We start from the raw sequence: 27,166 nt of genomic DNA, 5'->3' as shown, positions 1-27,166 counted from the left end.
ATTAAATTTCATTATACATATCATTTAAGGTTTTCTTTTCTATTCCTGGTGGATGCACTTGAGTGCATTTCATATTTCATAGAATACACTGTAGTGTACTAATACTGTATATATTAATTTTTCTTAGTATGGAGAGAGCTGTCTATTTAAACTTTGATTGGTTGTTTGATGTACTTACAATAGCTGTAAGTGTAGTATGTAAAAATGTTTACAAACTATTAATATCATATTTCCATTATAAGATGGTTCAACTGAATGGCTGGAGTGGTCTTTCACCAATAAAAATGTTTCACTTGACAATTACTTGTTTTCCCACAACGCTTTATGCTATTGACTACTAAAGAAAACCTGAATCTTTTTCACCTATTTATACAAGGATTAAATACAAACTATCAGAATTTAGTAAGCAACTATATAATTCTGTCCACAGTGAAAACCCTGAATAAAACTTTTTTTTTCAAAGGCATGTAAGTGGTTTTTGAACTGTAAAATTTCATGTCTCCTGTCAGAGTGAGCATCTGTAATTCCCACGTGTGTATATAGACACACAAATACACACCTGTGCACATACACACACACACACACGCAAACACACATACACACACGCACATACACACATACAAACATTTTCCTAACAAGTAATCTACACAGGCTTGCTGTTTTTGCAGCTGCCAGTCCCTGAATCTGTCATATTATATAACCCAGTGTCTGGTAATCGGAGTTTCTTCTTCGGAGGAGTCTTCAGTGTTCCAGATCTTTCTTTTACCTTGTATTCTAAAGTGCTGTGAGGTACCCCATAAATTCCTTGTGCTTTGGAAACACTCATTTTTCCGCTCATTACCATTGCAATAGCCTCTTCCATTATTTCATGATCATATTGGCGATAACGGCCACGTTTTTTCCTGGGCTGTTTGTTATCTTTTCGATCCAGTCCGTCTTCAGTATTTTCAGAGGTTCCATCAACTGTTCCATTTTTAGAATTAAGACACAAAGGAGAGAGGTCCCCATGTAGAAAATAAGAGTCAACACTTGAGTGAGTTACAGGCCCAGAACATTCTATTTTGTTCTGTTTAGGGAGTATATTTTTCAGTTTTTGGAGAGCTGATCCTTCTAGGACTGGAGAGGTTTTGGAAACTTGATACATAACATCCAGCAGACCAGGACCATCAGGTTGTGGTTTTGAAACAGAACTTACTCGGAGCTGAGGAATTTTTAACTGTACAGTAGGATGTGAAGTTTCATATTGTAGGCTTTCATTTTTTTCTTTAAATTGAGTAACCATTTTCTGTAGAGTTAACTGATGGAGGTAACTGGAAGCTGTTGGGAATTTTAATTCTGAGGTTTCAAGTAGATTGAGTTTACTTTTTTCTGTGCGCTCTGCTTGAGCTCTTGCCCACAAGGCTACTTTTTGCAGCACTGCACAAGTTTCTTTACTGTCTTTATATGAGAAACTATCATTGAAATCTCGAGTTTTGTTTTTAAAAGATGCAGGCTTCCCTGCTGGTAAGGCTTCTAAGTGGAGAAGTAAAGTTTTTTGAGGTATGCCATAAAGTATGCCTGCTTTATTTATGTCCAGTGCTCCAGACTGAATGTCTTTCAAAGCTTTTGAGAGCAAACCATCTGCAAACTCAGCACTTCTTTCCACATAGTCCTCTCTGTTTCTGTGTAGTCTCCTGGATGGATGGAATGAAACGATGGTAAACTGATGCATGAGAGACTCTCACACAGCTATGGAAGGGGAGGGTCCACTCCTTTATTATACTCCTTGCTTAGGTAACATCACTGCTTATGACTCTTTTTAAGTCTGTGAGATGTAGTAGTTACTCCTTATCAAAGCAAACGCTACAGTCCTGGTAGGACAATGTGTCAATCATACGGTGGCCTCAACGGGCAGACCTTCCAAGAACTTAAAATCCTAACTCAGTATTTGTAAAAATATTCTCATGATGTTGCTATTCCTCTGACAGATGCTTGCAGAGCAACACTTATAATTTTTATTTGTACAATTAAGAGTTCCATTATAAAAAATACCCAAATCCTAAAGGAGTTTTTGTTAGTAGAAACGTGACGTTACCGCTAAACAAGTAATAAAAGAGTCAACCCCTTTAAAGGAAATTTGTAGTAGCAAGAATATTTCCAAACACAACATCCCATATTTCCACAAGACTAATTTTTCTCTAGACAAAAACTTAAAATTTTGAAACAAGTAGATAAGTTATATTTGGGTAAAATAATTTGATACTATAAATGTTATTTCTATTTCAAATATATCATTGTAATTTTCAGTTTCTCAAACAGAAGCTAACTATACTTTGACTCAAAAGCTACTACAGTCTTAGTTGAAACAAATTACACTCTATATCTAAGATTTAATTGTGACAAAAAAGCTTCCTATGCAGTTTGTTAATGGGAAGATGCAAAAGTTACTAAATAAAAATCCAAAAATCCAACAGAACAGCATTTCACTGCTAATTATTTATTTAATTAATTTAATGAGAACTTTCAAAGCATGAAAGGACTTTCTGTGGTGCTTACTAGATATATATTATATATATTATATAAAGTTTGCCACCACACCTAAAGCACAGTGAAAAAAATGTAAACACTATAAGCTAGCTCTAAGAATTAGTAAGTATGGTACTTTTAAAATTTGATTGTTTAAAAAAATTAAATAGTGAAATCACATATTTTCCTTAAAATTGCCTCCTGAATATTGAATTTTAAATTTTCTTTACTCGTCCTGCTTCTTAGTTTGTAGCCTATGATTAAGTTGCTAGTTCATTTTAGTAACATGAACTAAAGTTTGGTGATTGTTCTGATAACTTTTCTTTAACAGAAAGAATAAAAAAGAAAGAGAGAGGACAAATGAAAGGTATGAGAGACACACACTTATGAGTGACAAAAATTCTGGAAGAAAGCTATATATGTCAATCTACTCAAAGTAGTATTAAGAGTTCTCTGTAGAGATAATTTTATATTAATATTAAATTATATTTCCTAGATATTGCTTACCCAGCCATTGAATTTTCAGAAGAAGGATCACATATGGATGACTCTTCAGATTTTATGCTGGTTTTCTTTGTAGAGAGATCTAACACTCCATCCCCTATAATTTTTGCAAGAGAAAAAACTTTATATTTGTGACAGATAGGTAATCCTTACATTTTAACATTTCATATTTTTGCTGATCTACTAATTCATGACCTAAAAATTAACACTTGTATTTGACATGTGGCTATTCCCAACTCATCTTGTGGTTTTAGGAACAGGACATGACTGGGAAGGCACTACATAGGAAAAAAGAACAGAGAAGGCATTGCCAAATGATATGAAGAAACAAACAGGCTATGATATAAAATCTGTTTAAAATCAAACTTTGGCCACTTTTCCCGGTATTCTGCTGTGAACAGCCATTAACTGCCTATACACGACTTTTTTCTAATCAAGGCTGCCCAGATGATGCTTCAAGAAAGTAGGAATGATGTAAGTTGTACAAAACAGAGACCACAGAAAAAATGATGATGAATAAGAGAACAATAATTAGCATTTACTAGGACTAGCAATATGTGGAACATATGCTTTAGGTAAACTGTGACTCTATATATAATCAATGTATTTTTTAGAACTCAGTGTAAAATTTTACTATTTTAAATAACTGAAATGTATAACAGTTGAATCACTGCTTATGTAATATATTGTGTTTACAACTGTGATTGAATGAAGACATAACCTATAACAATATAACATTTTAGGAAAAATAGGCTGTTAGAAAACAACTGCCTAAGTATTTATTAAAATGTAGTTGTTTTTATTACTGTTATAACATTGAATTTACATAAATAAAACCAATGATTCAGACATGTTAATCTGAAAAACTTAAGGATCGAAAAGAGTAAAAATAAACTATGAATTTAAAACACAGCACTAAGTAATACTCTATTTCTTTACCGATAGCTAAAAAATTGAAAATTTAAGTTATAAAGAATCATTATAAGAAAACACATGTTTAAAAAATATAAAAATTCAAGCTGGTTTAAAAAAAATCAACTGGGTTTTATTGTTACCATATAAATTTACCTATCACTTAGGTGCTCTGGCAAGACACAAAGACAGAAAAATAAAATGTCTATCTCACAACCTGCTATATGTAATTCAATAATTTTATTGAGTGCCTAATATGTGCAAAGCACTATTTTAGGAATTTGGAAGCAGCAGTAACAAAGGCATAAATAGTACCTATTGTCATGATGCCAACCATGACCAACCAAATACGTTATCGGGGGAAAGCTTCTCTAAGGAACAGCGTATGCAAGGGCTGTGACATGGAATCATTTCTGAAATGTCTGAGGAATAGCAAAGAGGCCAGGATGGCTGGAAGCCAGGCTGACTGAAATGAGATCAGAAATGTACAAAGGCAGATCACATTAGGCCTTGTTGGCCATGGTAAGAAATTTGTATTTTGAGAGACAGGAAACCATTGGAGGATTCTGAGCATAAGATTGACATGATTTTAATTTGTGCTTTTAATGGATCAATCTGCTGTGGGGAGAATGACTGCAAGGGGGGAGAATGACTGCAAGGGCTAGAGGTGGAGTAGGGAAACCTGCTGGGAAAACACTATCATATTTCTCAACTCTGGGTTTCACACTTCCTTAGATTCCTCTGTTAGAAGACTCCTAATCCTTTCCTTCTATCCCCACATTCACCCTAATTCTCACCAAATCTTACTCATCATTCAATCCTTCAGGCCACAACTTGAATTTGGTTGTCATTATTCTAGGTTCCTATACCTGCAACACTTACCTATATTATTTAGCATTTAGCATGCTATATTCTAGTTGCTTACATACTTACCAGTGTTAGCCATGCAGACCATCAGCTATGTGAAGACAAAGACCATGTCTATTTTATTCACCCATGTAGCCCCACTGCCTAGAATAGTGCCTGGCATTCAGTAAATATTTGCTGAATAGAATTTTGAAGAATTAAAAGAGAAGACTGGATAGGTAAACAAAGCATATGGTACACACAGTACCTTGAAAAATTGTTAAATGAAGCATCTTGCCCCAGGTTATCTGTCCAGCTCAATTTTTTATGCTTTGTCTCCAACTCAACCCAACCCTCATACTTCCCATGTATCTAACCACTTACAGTTCCTCAAACATGCTACTTGGTGTCAGGTCTCTCAAATTGCAGTCCATGGTTCCCTCTGCCTAGAATGCTCTACCTTTTCAACTTGTCAAACTCCTACTCATCTTTAAAGATCCATATGACCCCAAGTAGAAGCTGATTACTGTCTCCCTTGTGTCGACACTTATAACACTTAATGACACTTATGATACTGTCTTGCAATTATTTATTCCTGAAGACTGAATTCCTCAGGTCAGGGTAATCTTATTTACTTGTATTTCATAAATAGTAGAGTGCTGTAACCTACTAAAAGAAAAAATTGAATGTTGTCTTCTCTTTTACTATCTCATTTCTCTCCTTCAGCAATTAAAATTTTATTATTTCAAGACCTTATAAGATCATCTTCAAAAAATCATTACTATCTAATCCATATTCAGATTTACCCCTGAATTCACCAGTTTTGATTCTGCTCATGTTTTACGTAGTATGCAGCACATAAAACACACTCTCCATAAATGTTATTCCTAGTCAATGTTACAAAATGAATTAATGAAATTTTTCCAATTCTAAACTTTTACACTTTTGATAGTCAATTTATTTATTTATTTATTTATTTTTAAAGATTTTATTTATTTGACAGACCACAAGCAGAGGGAGAGAGAGGGAGAAGCAGGCTCCCTGCTGAGCAAGGAGCCTGATGTGGGACTCGATCCCAGGACCCTGGCATCATGACCTGGGCCGAAGGCAGCCGCTTAACCGACTGAGCCACCCAGGCGTCCCTTGATAGTCAATTTAAAGTTAATTATTTCACAGACCAGAAATAAGAAAAGGAGGTCTGGGAACTCCTCTCTCTCCTTTACATTAACTATGCAAATTAGGCTATAGCTCCCTAGCTAGGGCAATAAAGGTATTCTTGTCCTTTTTGGGCCATTCCTAGACACATGGCCCTGTTTAGGGATAATTTGAATCTGAAGGATGAACTAGACCTAAGTCCTGTTTCATCTTTAAAAGAGCTACTCAAATCAAGCTTATACTCCTGACTCTTCTTCTTTCAGAACTCTAAACAGTTGACCGAGGTGAGAGATGCTTTAATTTTTTCCCCACAGCCTTGTCTCCATACTTAGGCTACCTATGTTAATAGTTTTGCTCTAGAAGTAACACATTAATCTGTAATCTAGTGAAAACAAAATATACTCCCTCAACATATTTCTACCACACAGTAAAATTATGTAATGAATGAGCATTTATGTAGTGAATACAAGATACATAAATATATAAGTAAAGAACTTTTAGAGAAATTTTAGTTATCATAGAAAATCTCACATTTTGTTAGCAGTGCTTTGGCCTATACTAAAGTATTTTGCTGATACCATTACTCCTTTATACATCATAAAAGCTGTAGCTCAAGAGCTAGAAAAATCACAGAGTTATCTCTAGGATTATCCAAATTAGAAAAGCAAAAACAGTAACAGAAGGGAAGAGATAGCCTGGGAAGAAGGATTCAGGAAAAAAAAAAAAAGATTAGGAATGGGGATAAAGGGCATTTTCTTGCTCCTGCTGCTGATTTAGATCTAGTTGAAGTGATTACATCTATAAGCATCACTCCTTCAACAATGGAGATAGCACATCATAACTAGATTATTTCGTGTATATATTTCCAAAGTACTAATGATTAACTTGATGGATAGAAACTAAGCACTTTTTAAAAAAAGATTTTATTTATTCATCTGACAGAGAGAGAACACGAGTTGCAGGGGGAATGGCAGAGGGAGAGAGAGAAGCAGGCTCCCTGCCGTAGGGAGCCTGACATGGGGCTTGAATCCAGGACCCAGGCACCATGACCCAAGCCGAAGGCAGAGGCTTAACCAACTGAGCCACTCAGGCACTCCTTTTTAAAATATTTTATTTATTTATTTGAGAGAGAGAGCAAGAATGAGCAGGGGTGAGGGGCACAGGGAGAAGGAGAAGCAAACTCCCACTGAGTAGGGAGCCCAACATGGGGCTTGATCCCAGGACCCTGAGATCATGACCTGAGCCGAAGACAGATGCCTAACCAACTGAGCCACCCAGGCACCCCAAAAACTAAGCACTTATTATGCTCTAGGGCAATATAAAATAAGTAGAAGACAAGGACTGAAATTTATTTACCATTCAACTACTGGTAGGTACCTAGGTTGTTTTTGTTTTACACTTTACAAAAAATACTGAAATGAAAATCCTTTTAAGTGCTTTCTTGTGTGCATGTATAAGAATTTTTCTAAGATATACACCTAGAAGTGTTAATTGCTGGACTTTTGGAATTTAGTAGATATCACCAAATTTCTTTCCCACATCCTTGATGACATTTGGTGGTGTTGAGATTTTTAATTTTTGCTCATCTGGTAAGAAAAGCAAGTTGTAGGAATAAATTAACAAGAGTGCATCTAGTATGCATTATTGTGAATTTTTAAAAAACACAAAACTATTTTACTTATAAATGCATAAATAGGCATTATCAGAGGTTGCTTCCAAGACTAAACAAAAGGATGTGATAGTTCCTTAAGAGAAAGCATTATCAGAAGCAAACATGATCAAATAACACACTTATTAGTTCTAGATAACAGGAACCTAACTATTAAGCAGTATATTTCTTTATATTTGAAAACTACTTAGTAATAAATACAAATTATTCCCATTTACTGATTATAGACTGGGTCTTAAGACTATAATTTACTTTTGATCAAACACCAATGCAAAATGTATAGAGAGGCCAGTGGAATCTTTCAACAAGGTCAGGTAATTGTATATACTACCAGATATAACTTTTAAAATGGACTGATCCTTGAAAAACTGAAACCATGACGAAACTGGGCAATTTCTTGATATCAATATTTTACTGGCTTAATTTTTTTTAGAATTCACCTTCTGTTAAAATCAAGATTTGAATTTTCATTTACAAATTGTTTTCAGTTCCGTATTTTCATGCAAATTCCTGATCAAGGATCTATTCAAAGCAGACAAGTGCAACTGTCATAATACAGAATTGTTTTTCACACCTCCAAGGATACCATTTTTACTTTTTTTTTAAGATTTTTTTATTTATGTATTTGACAGAGAGAGAGAGACAGCGAGAGAGGAAACACAAGCAGGGGGAGTGGGAGAGGAAGAAGCAGGCTTCCCGCGGAGCAGGGAGCCCGATGCAGGGCTCGATCCCAGGACCCTGGGATCATGACCTGAGCCGAAGGCAGACACTTAACAAATGAACCACCCAGGCACCCCGGATACCATTTTTTCTTATCTCTCATCTTATGGCCTTTGTCCATTCTTCAAAGTAGGTTCTGTGTTCTCTTGGCCTGGCAAGTTAATTTCTATACATCCTTCAGGATCATCCATCCCCTCAAATGTTTTCCAAATTTCCCAACACCCTTTATATTTTTCTATACTGTATTTATGATGTGTTATTATAATTTGTTTGGTTTAGCACCTCAAGTCTAATATGGGGAGTTAGTAACTATTTTTAGAATCTATTTAAGATTTATATGTAATTAAGCATAATTACCTGGCTGATTTTCTCACAAGACTCCCTCCCTAAGCCAGGGCCTGAAAGGAATAGTACCTCAGTAAAAACTTATACACTGACTCATCAATGTCTTGTTCAATTTTGTCACAACAATCAGCATTGCATACAAAAGATTCTGACTAGCAAAACAGTCATGCAATCAATTAACTTTGTTCAGCTATCCAGAAAACAACAACACAGTCAAAAGGTTGATATCTATACAGAAGAGAGGGTTAGCTGCACATAGAGAAACTCCGCTTAAGTTAAAGAACCTAAGAAAGGTTTTAATCAATTACTGTATTTTTTAGGTTCTAATAATCATACAGATTTTTCTTCAGAAATTGTCAAGACTGATGATCATTAATCACTTAATTATGAATATTATTAACTCCTCACAATACTATTGGTCTTCAGTTGCTGCACGAGACAAATCATGAAGCTCAGTCCATAGGAGGGAATATGAGATAAGAGGTCTTTGAAACCGAATTCTCTCTCATCAATATTAAATATGTAAATATTAGTAAGATTCAGTATATGAAGGCAAGTGCATTTTAATGAAAATATCACATAAATTTTATGTTGTCTAGAAGGGGGAGAATATTCCAAATTAAATTTCACAGAAATGGCAATTACTAGCAATAAAACTTTCATCAAAATCACTGCTACTTAACATTTAATAATGTTTGATGCAAACTGCAAACTTATGCTACAGTTTTAATAAATACCTTAATGCTATTTCTACCTTACATCTCTCATCATTTCTTGTCTATCTCTTTATATGCATCTTGTCTTTTTTTTAAAAAAAGATTTATTTATGAGAGAGAGAGAGAGAGCAAGCGCACCCACGGGTGGGGAGGAAATGGGAGGGGCAGAGGAGAGGGAGAGTGAGAATCCCAAGCAGAGTCTGTGCTGAGTGTGGAGCCCCATGCGGGGCTTGATACCATGACCCAAGGCCATGAACTGAGCCGAAACCAAAGGTCGGATGCTCAACTGACTGCACTGCCCAGGCACCTGGGGTTTTGTCTTTATTTTAGCCCCTCAAGGTATTGTCCTAGTCAGCCTCTGGCTCTTTCTGGTCTTTTCTTAACGTTACTCTCTAGGAGAGTCCTATGATTTAAATTATTAATCCACTTATATTCAACTGATTTCTAAAAAATATTAGTAACTCACAAAAAATCTACATATATAAAACTAATATTTTTCTATAGTGCACATAAAGTGTGTGAAACACTACACTAAGAGCGTTTCATGTCTTAACCCATTTAGTGCTTACACAACCCAATACAGAAATAGGTTTTACTAATTTGCAAATTTAAATGATAAAACTGAAAGTGAAAGAGGTTAATTGTCCTACCCACGGTCACACAGTTAAGTAGTGAAAATGCCATTCAAACTCAGGCACCCATGTCCCTGAGTCTGCGTTTAACTACAGTTCTAATCTGTGATGTTTTGAAAAGACAAATTACAAGGTTGGTAATGGTGTAATAAACTTGGCATGGTCATACATTACTAGTTCAGGAACACAACCCTTTTGGAAACATTACAGCAATATGTCATCAAAAATCTTAAAAATGTTCACACTTTTCTAGGTATCTATTTTAAGAAAATATTTAACAAGGAAATGTTTTCATGTACAAAGATACCAAAGATTTCAATATTACTGATCAATACAATTTTTTTTTAAACCCTGAATATTTAAAAAATGGTTATATAAATTATGCTAGTTTCACTTGTTTGAAAATTAGGTCTAACATATCCATTAAGGTAATTAATAAAACACTGAACACTGCAACTGCTATTACAGTGTTTTTAAAAGGTAGGATATAAACTTGAATAGAGATATGGACAACTAACCATATAAAAAGCCAAAAAAATCAAACATAGAATAAAACCTGGAAGTAAATATACCACATGACAACAATGCTGATCTTTGATAAGGAGCTGAGCAGTTAAAATATGTGTGTGGGCACATACTTGCATACACATACGAAAACTTATTAACACACACTTAACAAAACTTATTAACGCAATAATACCAAAGTATAAAAGCATTCCCTTGGGTTTACCCAAATTTTATTTTTAAATTGTTTTTATTGTTACTGGTTTAACCAACGAGTTAAAGTTTCAGAGTCATGGGGGAATAACCAATAAAATATCAGAGTAACATATCAATTAAGTTTTAACATTGGTTTTTCCTTCCCTTATTTGCCTCCCTCGACAAGCAAGCGTTCTAAAAAGGGAAAGTTATAGCCTTCCTGATGTTTTATTTAGTGCATATATAGCTGAAACCCATAGAATTCATTCATCTACTATTTATTAATAAAAGACAATATAAATTGTGAACTTAGGATGTAAAAATTAGCTAAGCACTTCCACCAAATACCATTTTAGAATTTCATTGCAGTTTTTTTCTTTCTTCAGTTATTCCTATAAGTACTGAATTGAAACAAAATTTCAAAAAGCTTCAAGTCCATACTTAAAAAATATTTTAAAAAACAGGTTCTCTTTTTTATCCCATGTATTGTACTACCTTATTCAATAAGTTCAAGTTTTAACCAAACATTTTACTTAAAAAGTGGGATGTATACTTATTACAACAATGTCATACTGGAAGACTTTACATTTGTTGACCATACATTTGATAGCCTCTGTCATGCTTATCCAAAAATGATTTATATTTTAAAAAGCTTTTTATTGAAATATGACATTCATAATAAAAATGCACACAAGTATAGTTTAATGAATTTCCACAAACTAAACAGTCCTATGTAAACAGCACCTAGATTACCACCATCAACCAAGAGACACCCCCCATCCTATTTCCCTCTGATCACTAACTCACTCCTACACCCACTATCTTGACTTATAACAGCTTTATGCATGTGCACTTCAATGCAGCAATTTTACTTCTAGGAATGCGTCCTATGGTAAAAATTAAGATTGAGGGCAAAGTCTTAGCTCAAGCATGTTTACTTATATACCTAGAGACAGAATTAAATATGTGATACTTCCACACAACAGAATATTATTCAACTAAGTAAATGATTTTGTAGAAAGATATCTAGTAACAAAAGGATGTTTAAAAATATTATTTTAAAAACCATAAGTTGCAAAGGATTATATAATGTAGATTTGTGGGAGTGAGCTCTGGGAAGACAGAGAGTGTATGTGTCTATGTATTTTTTCCCAGAAAATGATTCAGGTTGAAAACTTAACAGGAGCAGTTACTGCTGGGTAGGTAAGAAAGGATAATTTTTATTTTCTTCATTTGTTTGTTTTCTAGTTTTCCTATAATATATAGCTTTTATGTTCATTTATTCAATTAATACTTATTGAATGGATACAATATGCCAGTCATTTTTTTAGGCACACAGGAAACAGTAAGGGAACAAGATAGAAAATGTTCCTGCTTTCATGGAACTTACATTCTAGAGGGGAAGACAAAGAAAAGATAAACAAATCAATAAAAAAAAAATTTCCCAAGGTGGTAAGACTTATAATGAAAATAAAACACAGTAACAGGACACAGTGGCAGGTGGAAAGGGGTTACTATGTTGGAATAAATTATTAGGCAAAGCCTCTGAGAAGTGATCCGCTTTTTAAAAAGATAAATTTTATTAAGATAAAATTCAAACATACAAAAATATAGAATGATTCTCCCTTATATCCTCTCTTCAGTTTCAACAATTACCTAGATTTTTGCTATACTTGTTCCATTTATCCCTATTTACCTAAGTATTTTATTTTATTTTATTTTTAAAGATTTTATTTATTTGAGACAGAGAGAATGAGAGACAGAGAGCATGAGAGGGAGGAGGGTCAGAGGGAGAAGCAGACTCCCTGCCAAGCAGGGAGCCTGATGCAGGACTCGATCCTGGGACTCCAGGATCATGACCTGAGCCGAAGGCAGTCGCTTAACCAACTGAGCCACCCAGGCGCCCCCTATTTACCTAAGTATTTTAAAGCTAATTCCAGATGTTACATCATTTCAGTGTCATGAATCTTTAAAACATATAAACATTTTCATACATAATTACACCAATTCCTTGCTATCGTCTAACACCTGGTTTGTACTGAAATTTCCTCTAGTGAGTCTTCATGACACTTTTTCAAGTTTATTTTAGTGATCTCTACACTCAACGTGGGGCTCAAACTCACAACCCTGAGATCAAAAGTCACATGCTCTTCCAACTGAGCCAGCCAGGTGCCCCAACACTGACTTTTTGAAGAAGCTAGGTCATCGGTACTACTAGAGAACATTTTACATTATGGTTTGTTCTGTCTCCTGTGATGTCATTTCCTTTGTTCTATTTACCAGTAATTCTGATAAACTTGGAATTAACTCTAAAGCAAATGGTCTGTAAGCTTTTGGATCTCATAATTTCTTTTTACTCTTAAAAAATACTGTGGGGGCGCCTGGGTGGCTCAGTCCGTTAAGCAGCTGCCTTGGCCCAGGTCATGATCCCAGGGTCCTGGGACTGAGCCCCAGCATGGGGCTCCTCGCTCAGCGGGAGCCAGCTTCTCTCTCTCCCCCTCCTTGCCACTCCCCCTGCTTGTTCTCTCTCTCTCTGTCACATAAATAAATAAAATCTTAAAAAAAAAAAATACTGTGAACTTCAAAGAGCTTTTGTTTAGGTGAGTTACATCCATTTATATTTACCATATAAATTAAACTGATAAGTTTAAAAAATATTCCTAATTGATAACAATAACTATAAATGTTAATGTTTTTAAAAACATTTTAATGAAAAATAACATTTTCAAAGTAAAACAGTGAGATTTTTAAATAATTTGCAAATCTCTTTAATGTCTAGCTTAATAGAAGATAAGCAGATTGTCATATATGCTTCTGTAGTCAATATATTTAGAAATACTAGTAGTCTCTGGTGGACTTAATTACATACTTGTGAGAGAATGAGAGTCAAAAGGACAAATAACATATTATTAGTTTTGACCTGGGGTATCCCCTGAAAAAGTTTCAGGGGCTCCAAGAACTTCCTGAACCATATTTGAGAACCGCTGGCCTAAAGAACTGCTTAGATTCCTATTCAAACATATTCTTGTTTTTGGCAAGAATACTTCAAAAGTGATGCAACATATCACAAGGCACATAAAGTCTAATCTCAATGATGCTCAAGTGATCAGTGTGTTCTGATGGTGATAATCTGACCATGTCCTCCATTGTACAGTTCCCCAAATAACCTTTCCTCTAATAGTTTTATCTTCTGATGATGATGTTTGATTCAATTATCTTATTAGGAGTTGCAAAGTAGTACTATTTTTAATCTATCATGTTTTCCATATTTATTAGCTGAAATTCTTTAAGAATCCTTTTTTTTTTTTAAGATTTTATTTATTTGAAAGAGAGAGCACAAGCAGGGGGAGCAGCAGAGGGAGAGGGAGAGGCAGACTCCCCACTGAGCAGGGAGCTTGGGGCCTGGCTCTATCCCAGGACCCTGGGATCATGACCTGAGCTGAAGGCAGCTGCTTAACCCATTGAGCCACCCAGGTGCCCCTTTAAGAATCTTTTTTTTTTTTTTTTTAAAGATTATTTATTTATTTATTTATTTGAGAGAGAGAGAGAGAGAGAGCGCACACGAGAGGGGGGAGGGTCAAGGGAGAAGCAGACTCCCTGCCGAGCAGGGAGCCCAATGCGGGACTCAATCCAGGGACTCCAGGATCATGACCTGAGCCGAAGGCAGTTGCTTAACCAACTGAGCCACCCAGGCGCCCAAGAATCTTTCTTAAATGATGGCTATTTGGTCCTGAAATACAATCTGTAGAAAGAAAAGAAAAGAAAAGGAGAGAGAGAGAAAGAGAGAAAGGAAGGAAGGAAGGAAGAAAAAAAAGAAAGAAGACGAATACTTAACTTTTCCCTTTAATTGCTCATTTACGCACTACGGTACACTATGTATCCCCAGGGTGGACTAAAGACTTTGAGGGGCACTTCTGTTTTCTGATTATCATAAATGAATGGATTTTAAAACATTCAGCATGCTTCAGTTGCAACTGTTCATTCTGATGCTCAAATGTTCTCATACTGGCCAATGGGGAACTCTTAACATTGGCTTCTGTAGTCTGTTGACAAATTAGTCTTTGGAGCTTCCTTGCTTGCTGGCACAAGATGTTCTAGGCTCATTTTGTACACTTTCTGATCCACACGAGGATTGCAAGGAGGCCAGCTTCCTTTTAAAGGAAAATAATGTTTAGAGATCATAATCCGGGTCTAGGTTCAATTGAGCTGTCATTGCTTTTAGAGTACTTCAGTAGTCAGACTAGGAAATGAAAATTTTTGAAAAGAAAAAAAAATTGTGAATTTGCACTGACATTTCCAATCCACATGTAATATTACAGCATTTTTACTTCTTTGCTTTTACTCCTGTGTTTCTTCTCTTACCCTGGAAATCTTGGTTCCCTAACAATGTTACATGATTACATATTTATTATCTAGATTCAAAATAATATACAATGGCAATATTATTACTAATATTACCAAAAAGATTTCTTTGAAGCACTCTTTGTCCTTAGAATATATTCTACTAAGACTGTACAGTCAAAATATTGGCTAAAGTTACCTGACGTAATTCTTTCCTCAGTGTCACTATGTTACTAAAATAATGCAGCCAGATTTGTTATATTCTTTCTCAAATTTTAGGGATTGCTTTATTTTAAAAAATGTATATTCTTTGGAATGTGTAGAATATTTACATAAAACTACATAACAAAGTCTATTCACAGCACTTTCATCCTGTCTCCTCTGCCTCATCTACTTCATCCCCTTATAGGAAACCATGCTTTTAGTTTTTATCCTTCCTGCTTTTTTTACAAATGAGAATATATCTCCAACTCTTTGCTATTATAAATAATGCCCCCAATGAATAACACACACACACACACACACGTATTCTATATATAAAACAGAGAGGTGGGCAGGGACAAGATCCTAGCAAAGTCATACAAGTCATGGAAATAAATTTTGTTCTTCATGTAACAGAAAACTAAGAGGAAGGTTTTAAATACAGAAGTAATGTAAGCTTTACTTTTATTCAATCTGAGCACAAGAACACAATTTTGACAAACCAATAACTTCAAAGTTAAGATATACATTATGAAAGTTATCTCTTTAGAGGGAAAATAGATGAAAAAAATTACAAAGGAAACTAAAATCCAAAGTATTGTCACTTAAAAACCATGTGGTGCTACAGTGGCCAATTTTCTATCAAACTATAACAAATATTCAGGAAAAATGTAATGGCTATAAGGAAGTTAATCTTTTCTTTCTTTGTTTCTTTTTTTTCTCTTCCTCTCCTTCTTTCTTTCTTTTTATGCTTCATGCAGCTAATTAGGTTAGTCAAGTGTTGGTTTGCTTACATGGCAACATTTAAGGAACATCTGACTGTAAAGCGTATGGCTATTTGTTTGTGATATTCTTTACAAGACAGAAAAACGAAAAATCCAGTTCATACGTTCTGTGACAATTATATTTCTTCACACTTTATAATCTGACTTTATAGAAAAAGCTTTGAATAGTCTCCTGATTTTTAAGTAACTGACACAATCTTCATGCAGTTCCTCAAACATAACTGATCTGTTCCTGCCTTTTTTGCCTTCTGATATTTTTGTCTTTGTATTTGATATTTCTTCTTCCTTGAATCCCTTGCCCTCAGATCTTCAAGTGGAGGACTTCTCATTATTCAAGCCTCTGCTCAAACTCATTTCTCTCAGGGAGACATTCCTGACCACCTTGCCTAAAATAATCCTAGTCACTCTTGGTATCTTGCTTATTGATTCTTTTGTAAAATTAGGGGCATGCTGACAGGCGTATTTCTAAAAATGTTACAAATAATTCTGGAAATGAAAAATGTAGTAACAAATTAGAAATTCAAGATACAGGTTAAACAGTAATCAGAATAGCTCAGGAGAGAATTAGTGAATTTGGAGATTGCTCCAAATACACTAATCAAGATGCAACAAAAGGAGACAAAGAGATGGAAGATATAAAAGAGAAGATAAGTGGACGCCTGGGTGGCTCAGTTGGTTAAGCAACTGCCTTCGGCTCAGGTCATGATCCTGGAGTCCCAGGATTGAGTCCCACATCGGGCTACCTGCTCGGCGGGGAGCCTGCTTCTCCCTCTGACCCTCCCCCATCTCGTGCTCTCTCTGTCTCATTCTCTCTCTCAAATAAATAAATAAAATCTTTAAAAAAAAAAAAAGAGAAGATAAGTGATACAGAGGATAGAATGAGAAGATCCAAAAAATGTCTCAGTAGATTCTGACAGGTGATAAAGTGAGAATTACAACACATTTGAAAGATAATGGCTAAAAAAAATCACAATTGATGAAAGACATTTGTCCTAAGTTATAGAAACCATATGATTACCAATCAAAATAAAGAAAATAAATCTATACCCAAACATATCCAAGACAACCTACAGAACCCATAAACAAAATACACATACAGAGAAAGAGAGTTGCTGAAAGTACAGAGTATGAAGATTACCTATAAAGGAAAGCCTACTAGTTGTAGTTATAGCAACAATGGAAGCCAGGACACTCTCAGAGTAGCAGTAAGCCTAAACTTGTGTTCCCAGAAAAATAATCTTTTAAGAACATACATTAAAAAAAAAAAAAAAGAAACTGAAAAAAAAAAAACCCTGGGAATTTGCTATCAATAGAATTAAGAAAATTCTGTTTATTAAAAGAATTTTTGTTCCTAGAGGAAAATCTGAGATACAGGAAGGAATGGTGAGCAAAGGAAAAGGTCATCATATATGTAAATCTAAACAAAAACTGATGATATGAAACAGTTACAATGCTTAAACTGTGGTGTCATAAAAAGAGAACTAAAGCACTGATAAAATAGCTCTATGTGTCCGGATAGGTGGCAACTTAAAATGCTCTAAGTTACTTATATTAACTGTTCAGCTAATTACACACTTAAAAATTTCTGGTGTAACCATCAACAGAATAGCAGTGAAGTATATAATTTGAAAATCAGCAAAGGAAAAAAAAGTGAAATAAAGGGAAAAATGCAACCTAAAAGAAAATAAAGGACAGGAAAAAGCTTAACAAACAGAAACCACAAAATAAATGATGGCAACAAATAATTAGAAGGGTGATAAGTGCTACAAAAGAACACATGATGCCATGAGAAAATATAAGAGACCCAAACTTAAATTTTGGTGGGAAATTAATAGAATGTACACACACACACGTGTGTGTGTGTGTGTGTGTGTGTGTACATGCAATTTAGGAGGTGTGAGGGAGGTTTTGTTAGAGAAGTGATGTTTAAAAGACCTGAAAAAAAGAAGAGTAAGTTTTATTTAGAATAAATTGGTGGGGGTAGAGAGTGGCTTCTATAGAGAGGCACGAGCATGTGTGAATGTTCTGAGGCCAGAGTGTATGACATATTGAAGAAAACGAGAGATAGCCAGAAAGAGGACCAAAACGAAAGAGAGACACAAGATGAGACTGGTAGACAGGAGCTGGATTTTGGCAAGTTCAGGATTTTAGATTTTATCCTAAGGACAATAAGAAGCCATTAAAAGGTTTTAAAGCAGGTAAGTGGTATGCCTCGATTTGGAATTTTTAAGTATCACCTGTTTCTTCTATGCCTAGAGTCAGAGAATATTAGATTGAAAGCGACATGGATAATCTAGATACATTATGTTCTATTCTTCAGGTTTAATAAAATATGGTATCATCTTAAACACGGACATAACATTTTCTTTTCTGTCTTTAGCCTTGAAAAACAAAAGCTCAGCAATGAAAAACAAGAGGGATAATTTTATTGCCTTCATTGGCGGACATAGAAATACCTTCTGAACTGAACTATAAAACTGTTCTGTATTTTCCTCATAGAACAACAACAGACTCCATTTATAAACAGCATAAACATCACATCACAAAACCATAAAGGCTCTCTTAATTACAGTTTAACATCTCAGCTGACAACTTCACCTACCTTAATTTCAGCCAAGAAACCAGACTAGTAGTGACAGTAGCAGCAGCAGCAAGAGATACTTAATAAACATATCCGTGAAAGTCATGTAAGTTATTCAATGCAGTCTCTCAAATGCTCACTTGAAGCCTAGTTGATATTAGTCTCATAATTTTTTTTTAATCTTACTCAAACTAGAGGATGTGATTTCCAAAGGTTAACTTATTGGTAGCGCTGTGTAGTAGTAATTTCTGAAAATATTTTTTTTTTACTTATCTGTTGCCAATTAGCTTGAGGGAAAATAATTCTAAAATGTCAAGATATTACAAGGCAGTGCAATAACTAATGTTCATCATGACAATGTTTCATGTGTTGTTTAAGAAAGTATTAAGGCATTTTCCATTCAAAATTATTAAAATAAAAAATTTCATTGCTAAAGAATCATAAATCCAATGATCAAGTCTCAATTCTCATTTTAGTTGTCAGTAGCATTTGAAAACAATGAAGATTTTAAATCTAATAAATTGAACATGTCATATATCATACATGTACTGGGAATACAAAAATGAGAAGACAGGTTCCTGCTTCCAAAGATATATTATAGTGGAAAGATAAACATGGAAACAATTGCAATGCAATGAGAAATTATAAAGAAAGCTCTAGGAGAGTATCACTGGACCTCATGGCAGAAATCTACACCAACAGGGCCAATGACATGCTGTTTCATCTCTGCCCATATTTGATCTTGTTTTGTATAGGACTGGTAAATTCTTCATGAGTATCACAATAATGATAAAGTCTATAAGTTGCAAATTTCTTCCTGTACTTTAGAATTTAGGAGAAGTTTTTAGTTTGGTCCCAGATTAAGAGTGAAATTTAAAAAAAAAATGATACGCGAATGTTATTTCTACCTGTTTTTTAACTTAGTGTGCCGGGGCAAAAAAGAATCATTGGTATAAGCAATGCATGACTTACTTCCTCCCAGTTTCTGAGTCTCAGAGTATTTATACAAATCTGTAGAAATGAAAGTGCACAAAGAAATATCTCTAATATTTCAAATACCTTGTTAGAAAGTACAATGGAGAAGTAAATGGCAATGTTCCCCTCTGGGTAACTACATTTTAAGCCAGTCTAGAGTTTGTAGAAGAGAGGGAAAGGAAAATGAGGAATATGGAAACTGACTTATGAAGAACAATTAAAAAAGATGAAAAGATTTGCCTGGAAAACAGAAGTTTAGAGAGACATAATAGTTTCAATAAATATTTACAGCAGTAGTAGAAGGAGTAAATTTTCTCATATTGCTGCAGACAGGGGAAAAATCCCCAAAAGAGAAATCTTAGAGTTATAATAATTTCTACAAATATTTATAGTACTGTTAAGCAAAATATTGTTGCAGATAGAAAAAATATAAAACAAGGGGTGGATATTTCAGAGATATGAGCTTAATTATCAGAGCTATCAAAGATTTTTTGCAAGTACTTATTATCAATCAGTGGTTGAATTACCATCTCTTATATGACAGAATAAAAGAACCCTATACTGGGGCAGAGGCTGGGTAGGATATTCTTTTAAGTATCTTTTTCTTTCCTTATATGGCTAACTCTGTTCTGACAAGTGTTTTGCCTATTTTTCTACATAGCTGTGTTTTTCTCATTCACTGTAGTTTCGTTCTGTTAGTTGAATGGGTTGCCAGTTACATCAGTTATAAATACGGTCTCCATTTGAGGCTTGAATTTGCCCTCTGTTCATAGTGACTTTTGTAACAGTTAAGTTTATTTTAATACAGTCAAATTTACAAAATTGTTGTATGGATTGTTATTCTTGCAATCTTTTTTTTTTTTTTAAAGATTTTATTTATTTATTTGAGAGAGAGAATGAGACAGAGAGCATGAGAGAGGGGAGGGTCAGAGGGAGAAGCAGACTCCCTGCCGAGCAGGGAGCCCGATGCGGGACTCGATCCCGGGACTCCAGGATCATGACCTGAGCCGAAGGCAGCCGCTTAACCGACTGAGCCACCCAGGCGCCCCGTTATTCTTGCAATCTTAAGAAAGTCTTCCTTATTTTGAGTTCATTAGGATTTAATCCTATATCTTTTCTTTTAGTTTTTCTTTTCACATTTAGCCCTATAACCCACTGGAATTACTTTTGTGAGTGGTGTGAGGTAGGAATCCTCTTTTTTGTTGTTGTTGTTGCCCTACATGGATAACCAGTTGTCCTGGAACCATTTATTCAATAGGCCATCCTTCCCAGTGATTTATAATGACATCTCTGTCTTGTACCAGATTCCACTAACATCTGGAGAGTTTCCAGACTGCTAATCTGTTCTACTGATTTGTATATGTCCAACAGCACCATGTTTTAACTGTTTTCCATTAAGTAAGTCTTGATATGTTTTAGAGGAACTCCCTCAATCACCTTGACTTAAGTTATGCTTAGCTCTTTAAGTATTGCCCATAAATTTTAGGATTGGCAAGTCATTTTTCACAATAAACCCAATGAGAATTTGACTGGAATGACACTGAATCTACAAGCACATTAAGGATGAAATGCCATCTTTTAGCATCTGTCCATTCATTTAAAATGGAACTTATTTTGGGAGTCTCATTTTCCATCCTTCAATAGTATTATGTTATCCATAAGGTTTGAAGCAGTTTATTAGTTTCATTCTTCAGTGTTCTGCTGCATTTCTGCTTTGTTGCTATTGTAAATGAGATTTTTTAAAAACTGGATTGTCTAACTGGGTGGTTGCTGATTTGCAGTAATATATACTGATCTAGTGAGCAGTACCTTTTCTGAACTTTTTATCAGTTCTAAAAGTTTACCTAGATATTCTTTCATACTTTCTACATACACAACCATCCTGTTTGTAAGCAACCACAATTTTGTTCATTCTTGCCTTATAACATATTTATTATTGCTTATTTTCATACTTCTCTTTTTTTCTCATCATGCTACTTAAGTCAGGACCTCTATGGTCTGGAAAATGTTGAAAATTGGTGATCGTGTGCATTGTTGTCTTGTCCATTACATCATTAGGATATGATATTTTTGGTAGTGGCAGTGCACATTTACTCTTAATTTGATAAACATTTTTATTATAAATGTGTCAGCTTTTGTAGAATTTTTCTGTAACTATTAGGATGATATGTTTCTTCTCTCTTTTTTTTTTTTTTGGTAATGTGGAAAATCATAGAGGTTTTTCAAATGTGGAATCATCTATGCTTCCCTGTCATCATTTATTATGTTTTTATACTTCACTATATTCATTTTGCTAATATTTATTTAGGATTTTTGTACCTATGTCTGTAAGTAAGACTGGTTTGCAACTTTATTTTGCTATTTTTGTCTGTTTTTGGTATAAAGATTATACCAACATTTCTCTTTTCTATTCTTTAAAATAGTCTGTAAAAGACAGAAATTATCTGTTGCTTTAAGGTTATATGAAGTTGGGGCGCCTGGGTGGCTCAGTCATTAAGCGTCTGCCTTCGGCTCAGGTCATGATCCCAGGGTCCTGGGATCGAGCCCCGCATTGGGCTCTCTGCTCTGCAGGAAGCCTGCTTCTCCCTCTCCCACTCCCCCTGCTTGTGTTCCCTCTCTCACTGTGTCTCTCTGTCAAATAAATAAATAAAATCTTTAAAAAAAAAAAAAAAAGGTTATATGAAGTTTACCTACAAAACCATGATTGATAATTTAAAGATTTATAAGTTACACTACCCATAAATTATTCACATTATTTATGGTTAGATTAGCCATTAGATTTATAGATTACATTATCTAATTTGAATAAAGTAACACACAGAATGAACAATGGGCTTAAATGAGTACTGTTAAGACATTATAAAGTGAGAATACTATGAAAAATGTAAGCACTAGCAAATAAAGGCAGAACACAGCTACTACTAGTATAAACACTTAATTGATTATAGGTAAGAACAGTGAAATCAGGCCAAAAATTTTAATTTTTTTAAAAAGATTTTATTTATTTATTTGAGAGCTTGTTTGGAGGTTCTAGCAGGGGAGCGCAGCTACTCATATACCCTTGACCGAAGAACGGTCCTCCTCTATTGGGGAAGGTCGTCCTCTTCGACCCAGCGCGCAGCTTCGGGAGGGACGCACATGGAGCAGTGAGGGAGGAAGGGGACACCCACCTAGCCGAATCAACCCTGGCGATCAATGGGGTGACAGATGTCGCAGCCAGATCGCCCTCACATCCTTTATTTATTTATTTGAGAGAGAGACAGAGAGACAGAGCGAGTGAGCACCAGTGGGGGGAGGGGCGGAGGGAGAAGGACAAGCAGACTCCCTGCTGAGCAGGGAGCCCCAACTGGATGACTGGACGACTGGATGACTGGACGCAGGGGCTTGATCCCAGGACCCTGAGATCATGACCTGAGCTGAAGTCAGACGCTTAACCAACTGAGCCACCCAGGCACCCCCCAAAATTTTAATTCTTAGGAAAACCATTTGAAATATGGATTTATATCTTCTATCATTACTAATAAAATTCTCCCAAAGTCTATACTGTGTAATAACATACCAGCAGTGAAGTCATAATTAGCAAGATACTTAAAAATTGTTTATAACATCTTTATTTCAACCTTAAAAATTTTAATTTATGGAAAGATTAGTACAGATATTGGTGTATATACATGCACACACACATGCACACACAAATGCATCAAAGGATATGTGCTCCATTTTTTTTTTAGGATTTCATGTGCAAGTATGCAAACTTAGAGCCTACCCAATCTATACCACAGAATGGCTTTATAAAAAAAAAAAAATCTAATTTTATTACTCTCTGCTTGAAGCAATCTGTGGCCCTAAGAAAGTCAAAATCTTTAATATTTCCTGTGTAACTTTCTCATAATCTGGTCTCTATCTATTTCTTTGGCTTAATCTATTAATATTCTCTCCCTTGCTCTCTGTACTACAAGCCACACTAGACTAAATGATTCCTATAATCATATAAGATAAGAAGTAATCCACCAAATTCATCAAGAAGACTATTTATTTAAGGTATAGATTTATATCCACTATCATTACTCTTTTCAATCTTCGGATGAAAAGGATGTTCACATATATTATCTGTGTACTTTGCCAAGAATATCACAGTAATTTAAAACATTTACATTACTTGTTTTCTGTATATACTTGGGTTTGCCTGATCACTTAAGTTCATAGAATCATAGAATGTAAGGACTGGAAATTGACTTTTAAAAATGTCACTTATTCCAACCACTCATCTAATGCTTTTGAATACCTCTAATGAAAGGCAACCACTTTCCACTTGGAGAAATGTCTGATCCTTAGAAATATTTCTGTTTCCATCTAATTTCTAGATCCTAATTCTACTCACTGGGCTATTCAAAGAAAGTTCTGCCCTACTTTAATGTAATAGCCACACAAATATTTACAGATAACTATCATGTTACTTCTAAGACTTCTCTTCTGTGGTAGTAAGGAAAAGCAGGTACAGAGCATGGAGACTAGTGTTCAACTATCCTTTATGAGTTCGTTACTTCATATTTAATTTTCACATTGCTCTAATGAGTTTGCTATTATTAATGCCAAATAACAAATGAGGAAACTTAAAGCTCCAATAGGTAAAGTTACTTGTTCAAGTAATTAAGTAGCAGAGCTGGTCAACCACAAGTCTGTCAGATACCAAAACCTTTTAGTCTCATTAGAACACTGAACTGCCTTTGACAAAGAGCTCTAAGAGGATATGAAACACGGAAAAGCAAAAAAAAAAAAAAAAGCAAAGTTCTAAAAATCCTATGCCTTCTACTTTCCAAAATTCTGTGTTGATATATTTTTTCCTCAAGCCTCATATCATAGTCATCTTTGACAGTTCTGCTTATAAACTGTCTAATTATTATCTTAATATTTCTCAGATCTTTCTACATAAGTAAACTCCCACAACCTAAAATTAGGGAGGCAAAAAGAGAAAATCATTCCATATTTCATCCACTCTCAATTTTAATCTGTTTTATACAATGAAATGACTATCTTCTTTAAACACTGACTAGATACTCTAGAGCCCAAACACACACTGCCCTCTGTGATCAAACCTGACTCCAAGGACTGACAACACTATCCCTAACCTGTGTTAACAAAAGATACCTGTCCTCTCTTCTCCAGGCAAACAATATTTGGCACCCCCCACAAGCACTTAAAAGGTCCTTCCTTCCTTTCTTCTGTAAATCATGGCTCTTCTTCAATTAACTGTTAGATAAGTCCAATATAGCCTTCATCATTCAGACTTCTTATGAAAAATGTATCTCTATAATACTTAATTGCATGATTATATTTATCACATATATTAACTTTTCTTTTTCCTCAGTTACATCATAAATAATTGAAAAAAAAATCTATTTTTTATTTTTCACCTAAGTGTAAACATTGGGGTGCAGGTAAGTGTAAAAACTGAATAGCAAGTGCTTAGTGTTCTCATCTATACATTTTAAAAATAATTTATATAGCTCTTTATTTGTATTCTTTGCTTTTAAGCTGCTTGTTAAGATTCTCTTACCATACATTTTATTGTGAAAAGAGACCAAGAGCAACTCAAATTTCCTCTTTTGTAAACAAAGTCAAATACAAAATTCAGCACTTCTCTCTAGTTCATATCACATAGGTTAATTGCAAGTAATATTACTTCCAAAATAAATTTTCTTTATGAATGTAAGTCTTTATGTATATTAAATACTAAAACATAAAATTATGAATCACACACACACACATGCACCACACACAAAATCTTACCTTGCTGAGTATTTTGTTCTTGCATTCGATTCACAGTGAGGTCTAAGGGGCCTTCCTGTTCTTCCTGAAGGGAGTTTTCTGCTTGATTCATTTGGATACTTTTACATATTAGACTTGGTCCAATTGAACCATTTCTATTTTCTTGAATTTTACCACTTTTTGAAATATACTCAATTGCAAACTGACGTATCATCTTTTTCATTAATTCCTGAGCAACTAAGGGAATGTTAGGATCACAGTTCTGAGGAAGATCTAGGGAAGAAATAAACATGATAGGCATTAAAAAAGAGAAATGGAAAATACCAATACTTAAACTTATTTTTATTAAAAATTAATGGTTTCAGAAGTCTTCAGTTCAGTCCACAATTGCTAATGGCTTCTAGGACTTAGCAATAGAAACCTTGTAGATTTAATTAGTATTATATCAACCCAAACTTGGCATATTTAATCATTTCTTAAAAACAAACATTTTCCAGGGCACCTGGGTAGCTCAGTCAGTTGAGCATCCCACTCTTGATTTTGGCTCAGGTCATGATCTCAGGGTCGTGAGATGAATCCCCAAGAAGGGCTCCCTGCTAAACGCGGAGTCCGCTTGAGATTCTCCTGCTCCCTCCCCTTTTGCCCCCCTACCACATGCACCTGTGTTCTCTCAAATAAATAAACAAATAAATAAAATCCTCGAATGACAACAAAAAAACCAAACATTTTCAGTCCTAAACTTAAATACAGACGAAGAATTAGACATAGAAGAAGAACAGCTTATTTTCAGGGTTTTAATTCAAATGTATTCTACTAGATATTAAAACACTTAGAATGTGAACATAACTGGTGCAGCCACTCTGGAAGACAGTACAGAGGTTCCTCAAAGAGTTGAAAATAGAGCTACCCTACGAGCCAGCAATTGCACTACTGGGTATTTACCCCAAAGATACAAATGTAATGATCCAAAGGGACACCTGCACCCCAGTGTTTATAGTAGCAATATCCACAATAGCCAAACTATGGAAAGAGCCCAGATGTCCACCTACAGATGAATGGATAAAGAAGATGTGGAATATATACACACATCCACACATTGGAATATTATGCAGCCATCAAAAAATGAAATCTTGCCATTTGCAACAACGTGGACGGAACTAGAGGGTATTATGCTAAGTGAAATAAGTTAATCAGAGAAAGACAATTATCATATGATCTCACTCATATGTAGAATTTGAGAAACAAGGCAGAGGATCATGGGGAAAAGAGGAAAAAATGAAACAAGATGAAACCAGAGAGGGAGACAAACCGCAAGAGATTCTTAATCTCAAGAAAAAAACTGAGGGTTGCTGGAGGGGAGGGAGGTGTGGTAGGGATGGGGTGGCTGGGTGATGGACATTGGGGAGGGTATGTGTTGTGGTGAGCGCTGTGAATTGTGAATCATAGACTTGTACCCCTGAAACAAATAATACATTATATGTTAATTAAAAAAAAAGAATGTGAACATCAATTTAACTACCCAATTTGTAACCTAATATACAAAGTAAGTGCATGCATTAACTATTCAACAAAACATCTAAACTCTTATAATTATTTATTACCATTAAATTGTTCAATTCTGTCAAATATGTATTCCATATATAACCCAAATGTCATCATCAAAAATTTTCCTTTCCTCAACTTATATTGAGAAATTTCAATCATAAAGAGAAAATAAAGAAAATAAAGTGATATAGGCAGCCTCTACCAAGATTCAAGAATTGTTAGTATCTTCCATATTCACTTTTTAAACTTTTTTTAATTTGCAGAAC

General features: G+C 34.8%; 1 protein-coding gene across 1 annotated transcript in view; it reads right to left on the bottom strand.

Moving 5' to 3' along the window:
* The window catches only part of LCORL (ligand dependent nuclear receptor corepressor like), a 162,678-nt gene that overhangs the window by 34,061 nt on the left and 101,451 nt on the right, over positions 1 to 27,166 (bottom strand). Inside the window, 2 exon segments of the mRNA XM_044913015.1 lie at positions 3,013 to 3,106; positions 25,377 to 25,628. Of these exon segments, the coding sequence (XP_044768950.1) occupies positions 3,013 to 3,106; positions 25,377 to 25,628 (346 nt within the window).

Source organism: Neomonachus schauinslandi, chromosome 2 (assembly GCF_002201575.2).
Source record: "Neomonachus schauinslandi chromosome 2, ASM220157v2, whole genome shotgun sequence".
NCBI classification, from domain to species: Eukaryota; Metazoa; Chordata; class Mammalia; order Carnivora; family Phocidae; genus Neomonachus; species Neomonachus schauinslandi.
Note: the sequence above shows the minus strand (reverse complement) of the source record. Positions and strands in the feature narration are given on the sequence as shown.